This window comes from Oxyura jamaicensis, chromosome 22 (genome assembly GCF_011077185.1).
Source record: "Oxyura jamaicensis isolate SHBP4307 breed ruddy duck chromosome 22, BPBGC_Ojam_1.0, whole genome shotgun sequence".
NCBI lineage: Eukaryota > Metazoa > Chordata > Aves > Anseriformes > Anatidae > Oxyura > Oxyura jamaicensis.
In genome coordinates, this window is record NC_048914.1 from 5,440,049 (window position 1) to 5,456,126 (window position 16,078).

Below are 16,078 nucleotides of genomic sequence, written 5' to 3' on the forward strand. Positions count from 1 at the left end.
TAGGGAGATGAATGTCTTCACACAATTGATTTTGTAAGCTTGGGAATTAATCATTGTCTGAAGAGCTAAAATTAATTATTTTCTTTATAACATTTTCTTTATAACATACAACAATCCTGTGTTTGTTTGGATTGCTTAGACTCTGTTAATGAATCTGTTCCAAACTGTAAAAGCAGGTGGTACATTGATATGTAAATAAGTAGCCCACACCTAGAGCTTTGCTATATTTATTGGAGTCTAAAATCTGCTTAAATAACGAAGTAAAATCAAATAATTAAATTTGAATGAAGTAAAATTTCATAAGGAAAGAACTTAATCCCGATTGGAATTTATTTTAAACTTACGGCCAAATAAATAACATTTTTATTTGCAAATCCATTTTTGATCCTATGTTAGTAAGAGTGTAGTTGTAAATTCAGTGGGTAAGTGTAGATTCTAATATTTTGGTGGACGAGTTTAGACCTGTCAGTTGTTCTTACAGTGGTGGAAAGCTTACTGTTAAATCAGACAAGCACAGAATAGCTTAAAATACCTGCATAGTACTAAAAAAATAAAATTCAGAATCGTATAGACAAGTACATCAAAAGACTATTTATTTATCCCCCCCTTCCAAAAAAAAAAAAAAAAGTTACTGCAGTGTGTGAAGTGGACATTACACAATATGTTCTCAATATGTTCTTTTTGCCCTGTGAGTCCCAAATGGGAACAGCCTGAGCTAGAAAGAATCTGTGCAGAGTAAGGGCTCAAACTCAAGACTCCCTTCAAGGATTCACCTCATTGCAGGCAGCTGTGTTTTGGGTAAGAAAGTACATGTCTTTCCATTGCACTTTTAAAATACGTTCTTGTTATTCCACATGAGATCATGAAACTTTCTCTTCTAGCCCCTTGTTCAAAAGCAGAAACTTTTCTCTGTCCCATGCTTTAAATGCTAGAAAATTAGTATTCCTCCAAGGGGGGGGAGGGGGAGGAAGGGGGTTGTGGAAATTAATTTGAATAATAAATAATCCCCTTTGTGAAATATGTTCACATATGCCCTAGGGCAGTGTTATGGAAGACATATGTCCATGTGTCATTGAGCATCCTTGACAATGTTTGAGTGATGTTCACTCAAAAGAGGGAGATTAAAGTTTCAGGAAATTAAATCTGTCCCCTTTGCCTGCTGCTCACTCCCATTCCCAAAACAATATAGCTTTTATTTTGCAGGCCACTATTTGTTTTCATTTGTACACGAGACTGATGAAACAACAAAGCTTGGAGATGCAGGGGAGATGAGAGGAAGGACTCTGCTTCTCATAACCTGTAGTGAGGAAAAGGAAGTAATTTGAGAATGTGCCCTTACCACTCATGGCAGTTTGTCTTCCTTTTTTACAGAAAGACATAAGCATTTGGGCAACCAGGATGCCCTGTTAATATCCTTAAAACACCCCAAAGGAATTTGCAAGGGCATTGTCACAAGATTGTGGATAGTTCAGTTTTCTTCTTCAGGATTTCATGTTGTTCTGAATCCAGTCAAGATAACGATTCACATTTGTATAAACGCCAGGTATGTCTTTGCGGCCACAACCTATTCCCCAGCTAATGATTCCAATTAGATGCATTCGATCATCCTTCATACAGACCAGAGGCCCTCCAGAGTCACCCTGCAGAGAAGTACCAGGTTAGTAAAGAATCTCCTTTTTTTGTTTGTGTTTTGTATTGTTTTTTTCTGTCACTGCCTTTAAGTGTGCATTAGATGCCAACTCTTGTGTTTTCCTAAATATCCCGTTTAATATACTCACAAATCAAGAGACACCATGCTTCTAAAGCTCTTAGTAACAACACATAAGCACTACATAACACATAAGCACAACACGTAAGCACTACATAAGCAGCTTCTGTGTTCCAGGCAGCCTCTGTTAGTGCTTCTCTTGTATCAGGGGAGAGACCGAAAACAATCTAACACTAAAGTGTCTAACATTGTATGGCAGTTATTTATGAAATGTGGGTGAGGTATTGTTAAGAACAAACAAAAAAAAGGTCCAGGTTTCTTTATACTGTTGTGAGTAATAGTAAATCATGAACATTAAAGAGATGTTGAAACTGAAGAAATGTCAATCTTTGTTTTAGGTATTATAATTTAATGTGTGCTCTCCTGTTTCTCATGTTACAGCTGCTCATTCTCCACTATCTTTTGGTCTTTATTATTTTATTCTCCACTTTCCAGTAGAGTGGCACCTACATCTCTTACAGAACCTACTGCTGAATGTTTTAGTAGCTTACATAAGGAAGCCCTGCTGAGGTGGAGTTTCCTGCTCAGTTTTGTGATATTTCCTGTATTTCAAATTTTCAGTCTGTATTCTGATTTGCTTGATTGAATGTGGCCTGCATTCTCAGCTATGAGGAGAGGGGAGAAAAAAAGGAGGAAAAAAAATGAAAGAGGAGCCAGCAGTTCTATTCTATTGAACAGAAGTTTACTAGAATTTCATGTAGTCAAACGCAGGACTCCTTTAAATTATTTTCTGAAGATTTTTGTTTGGTTCATTCACACTATAAAGGACAGACCTAGAAAGAAAAAGAGGAACAGAGCTGGCTTTACCTTGCAGGCATCATCAAGGTTCCTTGTGTCTCCTGCGCATATCATATTGTCTGTAACTGTCCGGTTGTCTAGATGCTGTGTTGTGCACCGACTAGCTGGAAATAGTCTGACGTACCCTTCCTTCAGGTGCTCTGAATAGAAGGGAGAAACTGGAAGGGACATGAATATATATATACTTACAAATACTTTGCAATTCAGTTTCTGCAGTTTGGGGAAGAGACAGAACTAGCTAGTGGCAGGAGGGGAGGGTGGCAAAATTTCCTTGCCAAAAGGGTCTTTTAATTCTTGAGGGTTCTGCTTTGCTCATGAGAATAACTTTAATCTAGTTGAGAGAGAATATTGCTTTCCTAGCAAGCAATATTTGCAGTGCTACAGAGGTTCCTACTGGGTGCAAAATAAAGAGCGCTAGGTTTCGTGGATGGATAAATCTTTGCACAAATTACATCAATCTAAATGAAGTCATAGTAACTGCATCTAAAAATCACTACCTGTATGAAATGTAACCTTGACTTTTTAGTATTAGACTTCTGTTAAGAAAAAACAGATGCCTTGTTGTATACAACACTGAGTAACTGAATAGGAATACACGTGTGCTATTTTAGAATGGAATAGATTTATTTTTGTTTTGTGTGTTCACAAAGATGAACACTGGCAGGATTGTTTTTCAGTCCATTTTTGAATTACAATTGCAGTATCCCTTTGCTCTAAATGAGTTTATTCTCTACTCCCAGATTTGAAGGATTAGCTTGAAAAGCATATGGTACGTTCATATGTTAAATTTTCTAGTCTGTTCCAAAAACTTTAACAGCACAAATCATGATTTGGACTTCTTATGACAGATGCTTCATGGTCGCTGCTTCAGCGTTTACAATTTAAAGAGAATAAAAAGAAATAAGTAGAAAATGCCAGTAAAATAGCTGCATTTTTTTTTTTTCTTTTTGAAATATAGGTCAAACTGTGTATATCTCCAGACAGGTTTTATTCCTATTTCTTGTTTGGCTGTGCTTTTTAAAATAGCTCATTTTTAAAAACCATTCACCCAGCGAGGTGACTGATGCCCCATGCCTGCCATTGTTCAAGCAGCATTTGGATAATGCCCTCAGTAATATGCTTTAACTTTTGCTTAGCCCTTGTCCTGGTATCAGTTAGGACAGAGTTAATTTTCTTCCTAGTAGCTGGTAGGGTGCTATGTTTTGGATTAGGATGAGAAGAGTGCTGATAAGATGCTGATGTTTTAATTGTTGCAGAGCAGTGTTTACACCAAGCCAAGGACTTTTCAGCTCCTTGCTCTGTCCTGCCAGCGGGCAGGCTGGGGGTGCAGCAAGAGCTGGGAGGGGACAGACCCATGGCCGGTTGACCCAAACTGGCCAAAGGGGTATTCCATACCATCTGACGGCATGCTAAATATATAGAGGTGGCTAGCTGGGGTGGGGGGGGGCGGCTGCTGGGGGATAGGCTGGGCATCGGTCAACGGGTGGTGAGCAATTGCATTGTGCATCACTTGTTTCGTACACTCTATTATTATTATTTCCTATCTTAATAAACTGTCTTTATCTCAACCCACAGGCTTCACTTTCCCGTTTCTGTCCCCCATCCCAGAGAGGGAGGGGGAAGGGTGAGCGAACGGCTGTGTGGTGTTTAGCTGCCGGCCAGGTTAAACCACAACAGCCCTGAAATGTTCAGGCAGTTGGATTTAATGATCTTCATAAGTCCCTTCCAACTGACCTATTCTAACCCATTTAGATGGCCTTATAATATGTATCTAGGATCATCACCTCTTTAGCTTTCTTGCTAATCACTGCACAGCCAATGTGTCTTTTAGAATAACACAACTACCTGCAACTGTAATTCTCAACAAAAATGGATTTCTGTCAGAAAGACAATGTCTAAGTTTAATATTAAATGCAATAAGTATCTCAGTACAGAGCCTGTGGGAGCCTTGACTGCAGTTTTTCTCTTATCCTTTCTGTCATTTTCAGTGTTTTTACTATTGGAAAGTTTCAAGGAAGATTCCACTAGCCCATGCTGCTGACAGATCTCAGATGAATGAAATAACTTGCACCAAAACTTCTTTTTGTGTATGTTTCACTTACATGTACGTTTTGGAGTGCTGATATAAGCCCATAAAATAATTGGGGGGGGTCACACATCAAACAATACTAAGGGCTTGAATTCTTTGAGGGCAGGGGGACCTGACTTTAGACCCAGTGTATCTTCTACTTACATTCTTCATTTCTGCCATAACCAGAGATCTCGCATTCAGTCCAGTCAGGCAGCTGCAAGTTTGGTGTTGGGAGGCAGGCAGCACGGACAGTGTCTGTTTCAATAGCACAGTCTTTTGTGTCAGATTTCAACTGCAGCAGAGCTGAAGAGGGAAAAAATGACTACTTGACTAACATCAAGCTGGAGCAAATCATAACCTATCAAATCATGATGTCGGAGAAATTCTTACCAATGTCATTGTCGTAATTTTCAGAGTCAAATCTCTGATGCACAATGTAGTTCTTCACTTGAAAGTTCTGTTCATTCTCCTCACGAGTTGCTCGTGAAGTCCTGCCCAGCACAATCTTCAGCTGATCAGTACTAAAGCTGAAAAATGAAAGAGTTTTACTTCCTTCCTGTGTTAACTGGAATGGACCCTTTCTTTGAAGATCTGCTATTGGAACTTCTGCTTTTCTTATTTTAGCACTATTACTACTTCATTGCCCGAGCAGTTTAACTTCAGATGTCCTATTTGCCTTAGTTTTTGCAGTAATTGTTTAGAGCCACCCTGGCAAACCTCTGTAAGGCTGTTGCTGTTATCAGGTTTCAGGTGGCTCTGCGTTCTGTACTGACAGCTTTGTTCCTCAGCTATTTGGTATTTTGCTGTGGTACCTTAATGCCATACAGCCAGTTTGTCTGTCTGTAACGTTGGTCACATTTAACTCTATAGAATTACTTTGTGGAGTAAATGGCTTTTTCAAGTCCTTTCACCCTTCCAGTAAGGCTAATACTGGATGCTTCCATTCTCCAGATTTTTTTGTATGATTTCCCAGACAGTACTGAATCCTCAGCTCACCCTTCCTCAAAACAGTGAGCAGCTGACAAAACCCAGCAGGAACTGATCAGAATTCCTCCACAAAGGAAGTGCTCTCCAGGTGCTCGGCGATACTTCACAAAGATGGCAGCTTGCCATGGGTGAGCTTCAATGTCTGCATGGGAGCCGACTTTTATGCGGTACTGGTGTACTCTACGCTGCCGTATGCCACAGGTGGCTGTGGATGACAAACATGTGTTCAGGAACTCTTGCACTGAGTTTAAGAGTTTGTTAATTGTCACTGCATATCGAGGCAGCCTGGCATCAACTGTTCAGTATCTGACTCATTCCTGTTTCCTAGGAAACTTGTATAGATTTGAAAAAGTATAGTAAAGAAACCCTGTCTTTTCTGTCTCCCAGTTACGCAGTCTTCTCTTCTGGCACAGAAGGTACTTCTATAACAGCTGACCTACAGAATCCCTGTTTACCCCAAGCAGCTTTTTTCCCACTTCTTATTTTACTCTAAGAGGCTTGCAACACACCAAACAGTAATGCCTCAAAGAAAGAAGAATCAGCAGTGTTAGGAGCCTTACAACAGGTAGGCACGTTACAATACTCCCATGTGAGCTGATTTCCTTTCAGTACGTGGCACCAGGGCTTGTTGTCATTGTCAGGATTCCTGCAGCACAGGAAGGAGAAGAAAAACTTGTATCACCAGGTTTGCAGGGATTTTGGGGAGAAGGAGACACCTGAAGAGAGCAGGTGGGGATCTGACTGTATTTTTTTATTATTATTATTTTTTTTTTTTCTAGAGATACAGAGAGCACAGTGCCGTATGGAATTTCTATTAATGTAGTCCAATGTTAGGGAAGTATACACAAGTCAAGTGGAATGAAAATTACTGTTGGCAGTGAGCTTTATTTTCCACTATAATGTATTGCCTCTGCTTTAATAATCCATGTAAACAACATGGATTAAATAACCTGGCTTTAATAACCCATGTAAACAACATGCCCTGCCTCAGGAGTACCACAAGAAAGCTTACTGTTATTTATTTATTACATTCATTCTATAACAATACATACCGGCAGAAATTGTGACCGCCAAGGCCCAGCTGGTAAGCATCTCTTCTCCAGGCAGTATATAGCTTGCTGACAATGAGTTGAGAATTCCACCTCAAACAGGTAGCTCCAGAACTGGTAACACTGTGACTGCCTCGGTAATCTGTGCCTCTTCCAGTTTTGCAGTTGTTGTTCCCAACTTCAATAAGAAAGCTGCATGTTAACTGATGCATGTAAACCATCAGCTGTTCCTATGGTCATTTCTGTCAAGGCATCTATATATTAGCTCTACTTATGTCAGTCTCTCTGTCATAAAATATAAAAAACTTAAACATGATTTAACATGAGAATATCAACTTTTCAGTTACACAAGTCCACAGAGAACCCTTATATATGCAGTGAATCATGGAAGCTCTAAAGTCCATTCCCTGTCCTGCATGTACCTTTTGAACAGGAGGGTACACTGCAGTATTCCCAGATGTACTTTCCCCCTTTATAGATATAGCACCAAGGTCTGGAGTCTTCATCTGGGTTTCTGAAAGAGTTAATGCATAATGCATTTATGCAATATTATAAAAACATTACGCATCATTATACAACTGTCATTATTAATCTCAAGTGTGTCATCTAGTACAGTAACTTGATCCTGCTCAGCAGTGCAGAGGTGGACTGAACCACCAAAAGTAATTTGTATTCTTATTTTAATTATAAAAGCAAATAGTATGTGGAGGTGAGGATGAGACAGACAGTAGCAGAACTGGGTAACTTGTTTGTGCAGTTTAGTTCATTTGCAGGAAGCACTGTATTTTAGAATTGCGAGGAGGATCTAGATCTGCAGGCATAGGTGGCAGGAAACTGGCTAGTAAAGGAGTTCTAGGCACTGAGAAGGATGCAAATGGGCAGAAGGGAAGACTATGGGGGGAGAAAGGCATGCATTTTTTAGTCCAGCATAAGTATCTACTCTAGATGGATCAGAAGTTGAGATCTATCTATAGAAGTTACAGTTGCTGCTCTCGTAATGCACTGTATGTGCACTGGTATGCAGTGTTCTGTGGTTGGTATTAAACAGCCTCTCTTTTGCCCCAAGCTCTCAGAATGGGCAGATTCCTACAGCTCTGACATGAGTCATGAGTCCCTCACCTGCAGTAGTTGTGATTGCCCAGTCCCAGCTCAGCAGCATCCTTTCTTTGGCCGCTGTATGTCTGGTCCATCAAGCCATTGATATTCCAATTCAAGCATTCAGTTCCACTCTCTGTCCTGCTCCACGTACCCCTGTATGTTACTCCAGCATCTCTGTAGCACTTAACTTCAGTATCTGAGCAAAAGGGAACAAAACATTACATAAAGGACAGCATCACACACTGCTTCTCCTGTCTCATGTTCCGCTTAAACTTGGCTCCCAGGTGCCTTGTCTTGTAAGTTGGTGAAAATGTCTTTCCAAATTGTAAGGATATACAAATATCTTCAGCTTCAAAACGTAGTGTTTTATCAAGAGACACTGAGATCAACCCAGGTGTCCTTCTCAAAGGTTCTTTGTAGTATTAGCTTTACCATGAAAAGAGACACCTTAACAGAGAGCCCAGTATACAGTAGCAGTTTCTGAGTATCTCTTCTTTCTGCACTACATAGCTAAAACCAGCAGCATTGTTCCCATTAACTGATATATTATACTTGCCTATTTCACACTGCTTCCCAGAGAAACCTTGGTGGCACTGGCAGATGAAGAGCTGTGGGGAGTAATATGCCTGTGAACACTGGCCCCCATTGTAGCATTTATTTCTAGTGCAGGCTGTGCAGTAAAGAAAAGTCAAGAAACAGTTAGATTTCACAGAAGTAAGCAGCTGGCAATGTACCCACCTGTCCTTCTCCTGTCAGTCTCCTTTAGCCTGCTCTACTTCCCCCTGCCTAAACGTATGTAGTGCCACATTCTTCCTTTGTTCCATTCTCTCTGCGTTCACTATTATGAGCCTTTCTCAGCCTCTTGTTCATTCCTCCTTAGTTCTGCCTGAGTTAGTGCATATTAATGCTTTCATTTCAAGCACGGTTTTCCATGTGATATCTCCTTCCCTGACGGTGGAGTTCTTTAGGATGATTAGATGGACAGTCTGTCATCTCCCACCCTTTCCTTTCTTCTTCATACTCACCTCTGATGGGAACAGTGTGGCAGCGACTCCGACCATTGTCGCACCTACAGTATTCTATTTGGCTCCTTGAGCGTCTCAGCCAGCTCCCCCTGTGCTGGTATATTTCTCCAGATGAATAGTCTGTGCAAATGGCTGTAATTAGAGAAATGAATATCTTTTAGAGATGCACTGAAAAGACTTGGTTTACCAAAAGAACTCTTTTGTCTTTCCAGGATAAAAGTATCCATGATGCATCCATGAAAGTATCCATGAAAGCATCTGTCTAACAGGCAACCCTTTCTCCTTCCCAGACCCAAACTGTCCCATCACTCTCACTATTATGCTGCTGAATATTCTATTCTGCTAGTGAAGAACGGGGGTGGGGGGACGGGCTTTGCTCTTTGAGCTGTAGATTGTATTAATACTCTAGTATTTTGCCTTCTGAATCTGCCATTCTCAGATTCCCCCCCTTCCCCCCCAACCATGGATAATAGCTTTCAGGCTCTATTCCCTCAGCATCATCTGCTTTCCTGTCCTGTGCTCATAAAGCTCCAGATAATGCAGTTGTAGTTTGCCTGGCTTACCTCTAGATCTGGCTCCCCGTTTGTAACGCATGTGCCAGCCCTGCAAGCAAAGAAGGTTAATTCTGTGAGTAACTGCTCTCTTAAGAAAACTGAGATAACAAGTGCCTCCAAAGGGACAGTCCCCCTCTTGAGGTCTTGCAAATCAGAGTAGTGAAAAGTGCCTTCAGTACTTCAGCATGGGTACTGAAAACTGAAAATCATTGAATTACCACTGATTATAAGGTTATTGTTTGTCATTTGAGTGATGTGAACTTGGTGAAGTGTTGTACTTGCAGCAAGTGTGAAGTGATTATGTACTCTTGGGGCATTGCAACTGTTAGCTTGTCAGCTTTCTGCTATTTGCAGGAGGTCCAAGGAAATATTTTCCAAAGACATAAATATGAGCAAACAGTTGCTTTTGCTCAGCAGCTGTTGCTTGCAGTTTCCTCATGAGCCTTTGTACCTTGATTAGTTTTGATTTTTTCAGAGCATATTTTACTAGCTAGTTATAACAGGAGCTCAGCATGGACTGGATCATGTGTATGCAATGGATTGTGATCCTTCCTTTGGCACAAGCCTTTCACTTGTTATCCCTCATGTGTAAGTACTGAAATTGGGATGGGAGGAAGGAGGAGAAAGATAGAGATACATTTCTTGCAGCCAATTAAATAAAATATTTTAAAGTTTTAAGCATGAAACCCATTTAGAAAACTTCTTTGATCAGGCACAAAAGAAAGAACAGCATAAAAAGAAAGAGGAAGGCTGGGATAATAATTTTTTGAGAAAGATACTAAACTTTTTAAAATTGTGCAGTGTTTATTTAAGCTATGCAATGTGAAGCTTGGAATGAGAGGACATGGAAACCATCAGTGGCTAGTTGTACATGAGAATAATGATGAAGGTGAGGCCATGGAAAGGAAATGAAAGGGTTATTGTGATGGATTTTTCCTAACTGTGAATAGTATCTGGCTGAACAGATACACAAGGAAGATTTGGAGGTGCCTTTCTTACTGAAAAGAAAACCAGACAGGATAATACATAAGTAGAAATCCCATATTAGACATAGACTGGTTCATATGGCTTTCCTTCCTCTGATTTATAGAGATATAATGAGATCCTCCTTTTGTCTGATGCAGACAGCTGGAGTCGCTAGCAAGGAAATGCTGCTGAAAACAAGGTTGAGTGCCTGCGGATGGCAAGAACATTATTTACCTCCTTACCTGGCATTGAGTAATTGTGATTGCGCCCATCAGCAGGAGGAGATATGGGAGTATTTTCCACATCATCTCCAGATCTCAAGTTATCTACAGAGGGTTAAAAAAAAAAAAAAAAAAAAAAAAGTTCAACAAAAGTGTTTTACAGAGTGAGTTACATTCAAAGTAGTGAGTCTTGGAAACTGACGTGAAAGGAGTCCCTATTTATGAATGACTTAAGTGGCTTAATGTTATAATCAAGTTTATCCTGTATAATCTGCTGTACAAGTAGATTCTAGTCTTATGCTGTACATACTTCTAGTGTGGAGTGCTACAGCATGTATCCCTGAAGTTGCCTTGCGTCAGATACCGCATCCTTTCTTCCAGTTACTTTTCCTGCCCCCTGTATAGGCTAGCAGTGCTACAGCCCTTCCTTCCTTCTTCCCCTTTCCCATGCCTGTCCATCCATTGGTGGCTGGTGTCCCACTATGCATGGAAAACTGGTAACAGGTTTTGCCAGATGTTTGTTTTCAGTCCTGAGAAAGGTATGATACATGCCAGTCAATTGGAATGTTCTGAATGATAAGCCCTATCAAACTGAAACCACATGGCTCTTTGAAAACTAGCATGTTTACAAGACTCCAGGCAGAAACCTTCAACCAATGTACTTTCTGGTACTGCTGTCATAAGCAGTTTGTGCCTGTTGCTGTCATCTTGTTTCCTCTCTGATCAAGAAATACTCTAGCAATAAGACAGAGGCCTAGATGTGTCGTTCTGACGTTCTGATTATATGCTTTGACGTACAGTAAAACAAGGATATATGATACCCTAAATTTAGAGGCTCTCAGGCTTAATTCTTTTAGAATTCTAAATGAATCAGAAGCTGCCTGTTTTGTTCATAATCACACTTACGACATGTGAGTAATACGGAAGTATTGCCCTTTGAAAGAGAAACAGAGAGAAGGGGGAAATAGAACTCAGGGGGATGAATTAGGAGGCATGGCTAAAAGCAAAAGTTTTAAAAACAGTATGAAGGTTTTAAAGAATGGAGTGAATTGATAAAGTAGATAACCAGGCTTTTTTTTTTTATTTAACTTTTTTTTTTAATGTATGCCTTTTATGATAGCCAATATGGAATGGAGTAAGCTGGAAAAACATTACTGAGACTAACGTGTTATAGCATTTCACTGGAGATTGGATATTCCATGCTAACCAAATAGATCAGCAAGTTGTGAGTTGTTGCACACGGTCCAGGTATTGTGCTAGTAGCATATACCTCAGTACAGACCTGGAATTGGATGCAGATAAGGAACGCTACAGATGCAGTGTCTTTGCTGAAGCATCATCATCAATAATATTTTAAATTGCATATTTTGACTATTAATTTATTAATAGCAGCTCTTCTAAGAAGTGAGAGTGTGAATGCTATCTTATAGATGGGGCATAAAACCTAAAAAAGGGGCATAGCTTATCAAGGTCAAACAGAACATCATTGGTAGCAAGTAAAGGTAGCTTCCCCCCCATCCCTTTTAGTCACCTAGTATAGAATACTTGCTTCGATTCTGAATCTTTAGCATTAGCAGCTCTCTTGCTGATAAACCACCATCTTGGTCTAGATCAAACAAAAGACTGCAGGTCCTTGATGCCTTTTCCTGCCTTTTGGGGAAAGTGCTGCCGTATCCCTTTTCTAAACTGAGCAGATGAGTATCAGACTTGTACTGTTTCTCTTTAGAATATCACAGTGGACAAACGCTTGCTTTTGGGGAAAATAATTTAAAATTTTGAAGTCTTTGAAGGCAGTGGAGAAAACGGGCATTTCAAGCTCTGGATTCCTTTGGGGAATCATTCTCAATATTTCCTGTCATTTGAAAAGAATCGTGCTTAGGAAGAACTGAAGACGACCCGCCTTCCTCCTCCCCTTTGTGCCTCCATTATCCTGATTGTGAGCCTGCGGTGATATGTGTAGTCTGATCTCCCAGGAAGACAATGAATTGTCCTTTTACACCTGGCTCTCTGGGCTTCTCATTACCAGCAGAATGTTTGTAACTCTTCCTTTGCTAGTTCTTCTTCGAAATGTTCTCTGTGCAGGAGGCTCCTCCCTGCTAGCTGTTCAGAGCCTGAGGCCATTTGCCCTTTCCCTGGAACAGCTTGCTGAGGCTTTCTTGAAGCAACTGAAAGCTAAAAGTTTTATCCAGCATTATAAATCTTCAAAAGCTGAAAAGCAATAGCTTGGTTAGTTAACTACTATGATACCCTAGTAGGCTTTATTAAATAGTATTTAGTAGTATTAATGCCAATAAAAGCTGAAAACAGGAAATGCACTTTTTGAAACAGGTGTAGGGTAGCACATACCTCTTTTGTTTTTCCTCTTCTATTTTCTGTTGCTGATTTCCTTCCCAGACCAGCCTCTTTCTGTTTTCCACGTCTCTGTTATGATCTTTCTGATCAGCTCCCGTCTTACTTAAAACTCCTCTGAAAGGGGTGGAGACTAAAGAGGGCAGTAGGGTGTGCTTCCCGCCCCCCTTCCCGAGAGAAAAGATAGCAGCCAGGATCTTGGGATGATCTAGGACAGAGTGGCTTGTGTCCAGAGCGTTAGGGAATGTTTGGGGGGGGGAGGGCAGCAGGAGGAAAGCTTGCTTGCCGATGTCAGTAGGGCATACTGGATTTTACAGCCAGTTTGCTTTCTTCATACTTTATTCCAGTCCGAGAGCAAATTCAGTCTTCAGAACATTTTTTCTGCATTGAACAACTTAAGCTTCAATGACAGTGAGAACAGTAAGTACCCCATATGAAGAACTCATTGTGCTTCTAGGAATGTGAGGGAAGAATGGCCTAGGCAGTGCCCAAAATGAGTGTACGAATGTTTAGAACTAGTACTGAGAAGCTCCTGCTTCAATCAAAAGCAGTGTGCTATGTCAGAATGACATCCATCTGTGGCACAGAGACCCTGACTGGTAAGTGGAGCAAAGCATGCCATGAACAGTGCTGCTGGGAGAAGAAGTGGTCAAAGGAATTCGCAAGTTAAGTGGGGACAATGAGCAAAACTTAGGATCCTTGGTTAGAAATAAGGAATAGCATGTTAAGGACCAGAGAGTAAAATGTCGACTGATACTGTCCATCTTAGAAAATAGAAACTCTGCTCAATCAAGGTACAGTCCCAAAGCACTACATTGTCGAAGTGTGGCAGAGAAATCCAAATGAGTGGAGTGGTTTTAGAACTGAATTTAAGGCTGAATTTTGTTAAACCCGGCTCTGTCCTCTTTGGCATCCTTCCTTCAGGTATTTATAGGCATTGATAAGGTCCTTTCTGAGCCATCTCTTCTCCAGCCTGACTCTGAGTGTTTCCTCATAGCAGAATGCACCATCTCCTTCATCTTTGTAGCCCTTCATTGGACTGTCTCCAGTATGTCCATGTCTCTCTTGTACTTGGAAGCTCAGAACCAGATGCAGCACTTCAGCAGTGGCTTTACTGGTGCTGAGTAGAGGAGAAAGATCACCTCCATCTACCTGCTGGCAATGCTTTGCCTAATGCAGCCCAGAAATACCATTAGCCTTCTTTGCAGCAAGGGCACATTGCTGGTGTATGTTCAGCCTGGTGTCCTCTAGGAGACCTCTGGGTAGTTTTTTGCCTAGCTGCTTTCTGGACAGGTGGCCCCCAGGATGGCATGGTGTTGTTCCCACCCAAGGGGCAGGACTTTGCACTTCTCCATGCAGAACTTCATGAGGTTCCTGCCAGCTCATTTCTCCAGCCTGTCCAGGTCTCTCTGGATGGCAGCAAAACCCTCTGGCACATTAGCCACTCATTCCAGCTTTGTCATCTGAAAACATACTAAGAGTACTAAGAGCCCCATCATCCAGAACATTAATGAAGATGTTAAACAGGACTGGATTCAGTATTGACCCCTGTGGTATGCTGCTAGTTACTGGCCTCTGATTAGTCTTTGGGCCACTGATCACTGCTACCCTCTGGGCCAAGCAGTTCATCCAATTTTCAGTTTACTTTGCTGTTTCCTCATCCAGCCCACACTTCAACAGCTTGTCATCTCAGGTCAGATTAACACCTCTTAGAGATGGTAAACTGGATATAAATCTAATATGATTTATTTTAATATCCCATTATAAACGTGGTTTGGGCTGGCATATCAAACAGAAGATGACACTTAGAAAAGCTGCCTGTCCCATCTGCTCTTTTTTCAGGGAGGAAACTGCACAATTAACCCAGTGCCAACTGTGCATCATAAGACACTGTCTTCCTGAGGAGTTGTTTTGCTCCTAACCATATCTTTCTGCAGGAACTTTGTATTTGAAATGATATATATGAAACCATTTGATGTAAAGATGTGTCCCAGGGTGACAGTTTGTGATGGATGAATGGCACTGAAACCAACATACCAGGAGACAGAAGTGTGCGTGAATTATTTCCTGGCAAGAGAGGGAATTCATTGCACAGTATATGTTGTCTCAGGTGTATGGCTTTCAGCTAGTTGTGATCTTGCTGCTATTAGAAAAACAACTGTTGATTTATTAACAAAGAAAAACTGCAAAAGCCATTTATTTCCTTTTCATCCAGTAGAAACATTTTTCCCTTCCATCACTGCTTTGTTCCCATTTTCAGTTAGTTCTGTGCTAAGTTTTGCTTCTACTGCTCTCAAGGACAAAAACACGTGTTCTGTTTCAGCACATACCCATCACAGACCTTTCTATGCTACGTGGTCAGTAGAATTTGTAGGCTTTGTTGGCACGAGTGGGCCTAGCAGAGCTTCCCTGTGTCTGGAGGGAATGAGGTGGCTCTGACACCTCTCTTCACTCCCTGCAGCAGCATTTTTCCATAGTCGCTGTTGCATCTGTTAGGAAAGGTTTTTGTGTGGCATGTAGAATGGGGGTATGCACACAGAAAGAAAGCAGCGATCTGTGCGACGTGCATCCGGGAGGCCTCTCTGTTGCCCGTTTGCTTAACTTGTCTATAACCTCAAACGTGAAGCCGAATTCTGGTGATAAGGGGCAGCCCGTCCGCTCGAGCAGCAGCGGCGCGGTGCGGGACGAACAATGCGGCAGGCCGGGGGGCCGCGGGGCGGGCTGCGCGCGGCAGCGCGGCTCCTTTAAGGGCGGGCTCGCGCACCACGTGCCGCCCGAGCCGGAGCCGGAAGCGGCCGCGCCGGCAGCCTGGGCACTGCGGAGCCGGAGCGCCGCGGCCTCGACATGAGCCGGCCGCCGGTCTTGCAGGCGCAGACCTGCGGCCCCTGGGAGATGAAGGAGCGCCTGGGGACCGGCGGCTTCGGCAACGTCATTCGGTGGCACAACAAGGTAGGCGGCGGGCGGCCCCGCGGCTCGGCCCGGCCCGCCCCGCGCTTAGCCGGGCCTGCGCTGTCCCCGCAGGAAAGCGGCGAGCAGCTGGCCATCAAGCAGTGCCGGCAGGAGCTGAGCCCGCGCAACCGCGACCGCTGGGCGCTGGAGATCCAGATCATGAAGAGGTGAGTCGGCGGGGGGCCCCGCGGGGGGCCCGGCCCGGCCCGGCGGGGCGCGGCCTGGCGCTGCTGGGCGGAGCCC

At 42.3% G+C, this 16,078-nt stretch overlaps 2 protein-coding genes across 3 annotated transcripts in view; one reads left to right on the forward strand and one right to left on the reverse strand.

The window, feature by feature from the left end:
• Window positions 1-211: 211 nt before the first annotated feature.
• On the reverse strand, window positions 212-13,394 carry PLAT (plasminogen activator, tissue type). 2 transcript variants are annotated; one of them, XM_035345265.1, is made up of 14 exons: window positions 12,884-13,394; window positions 10,559-10,642; window positions 9,360-9,399; window positions 8,797-8,928; window positions 8,328-8,441; window positions 7,793-7,967; window positions 7,096-7,187; window positions 6,677-6,851; window positions 6,185-6,270; window positions 5,634-5,829; window positions 5,028-5,164; window positions 4,800-4,940; window positions 2,576-2,724; window positions 212-1,640 (listed from the first exon to the last, which is right to left on the reverse strand). In XM_035345265.1, the coding sequence occupies exons 2-14, from the start codon at window positions 10,622-10,624 to the stop codon at window positions 1,482-1,484; spliced, it is 1,662 nt and encodes a 553-aa protein (XP_035201156.1). In that variant the 5' UTR covers window positions 10,625-10,642; window positions 12,884-13,394; the 3' UTR covers window positions 212-1,481. The 2 variants fall into 2 exon arrangements, with proteins under 2 accessions (XP_035201156.1, XP_035201157.1); XM_035345266.1 differs by lacking the exon at window positions 8,328-8,441.
• Window positions 13,395-15,730: 2,336 nt separating this feature from the next.
• IKBKB (inhibitor of nuclear factor kappa B kinase subunit beta) overlaps window positions 15,731-16,078 on the forward strand; it is a 17,176-nt gene continuing 16,828 nt past the window's right edge. Inside the window, exons 1-2 of the mRNA XM_035345294.1 lie at window positions 15,731-15,835; window positions 15,908-16,002. Coding sequence (XP_035201185.1) covers window positions 15,731-15,835; window positions 15,908-16,002 — 200 coding nt within the window. The remainder of the gene's footprint in view (window positions 15,836-15,907; window positions 16,003-16,078) is intronic.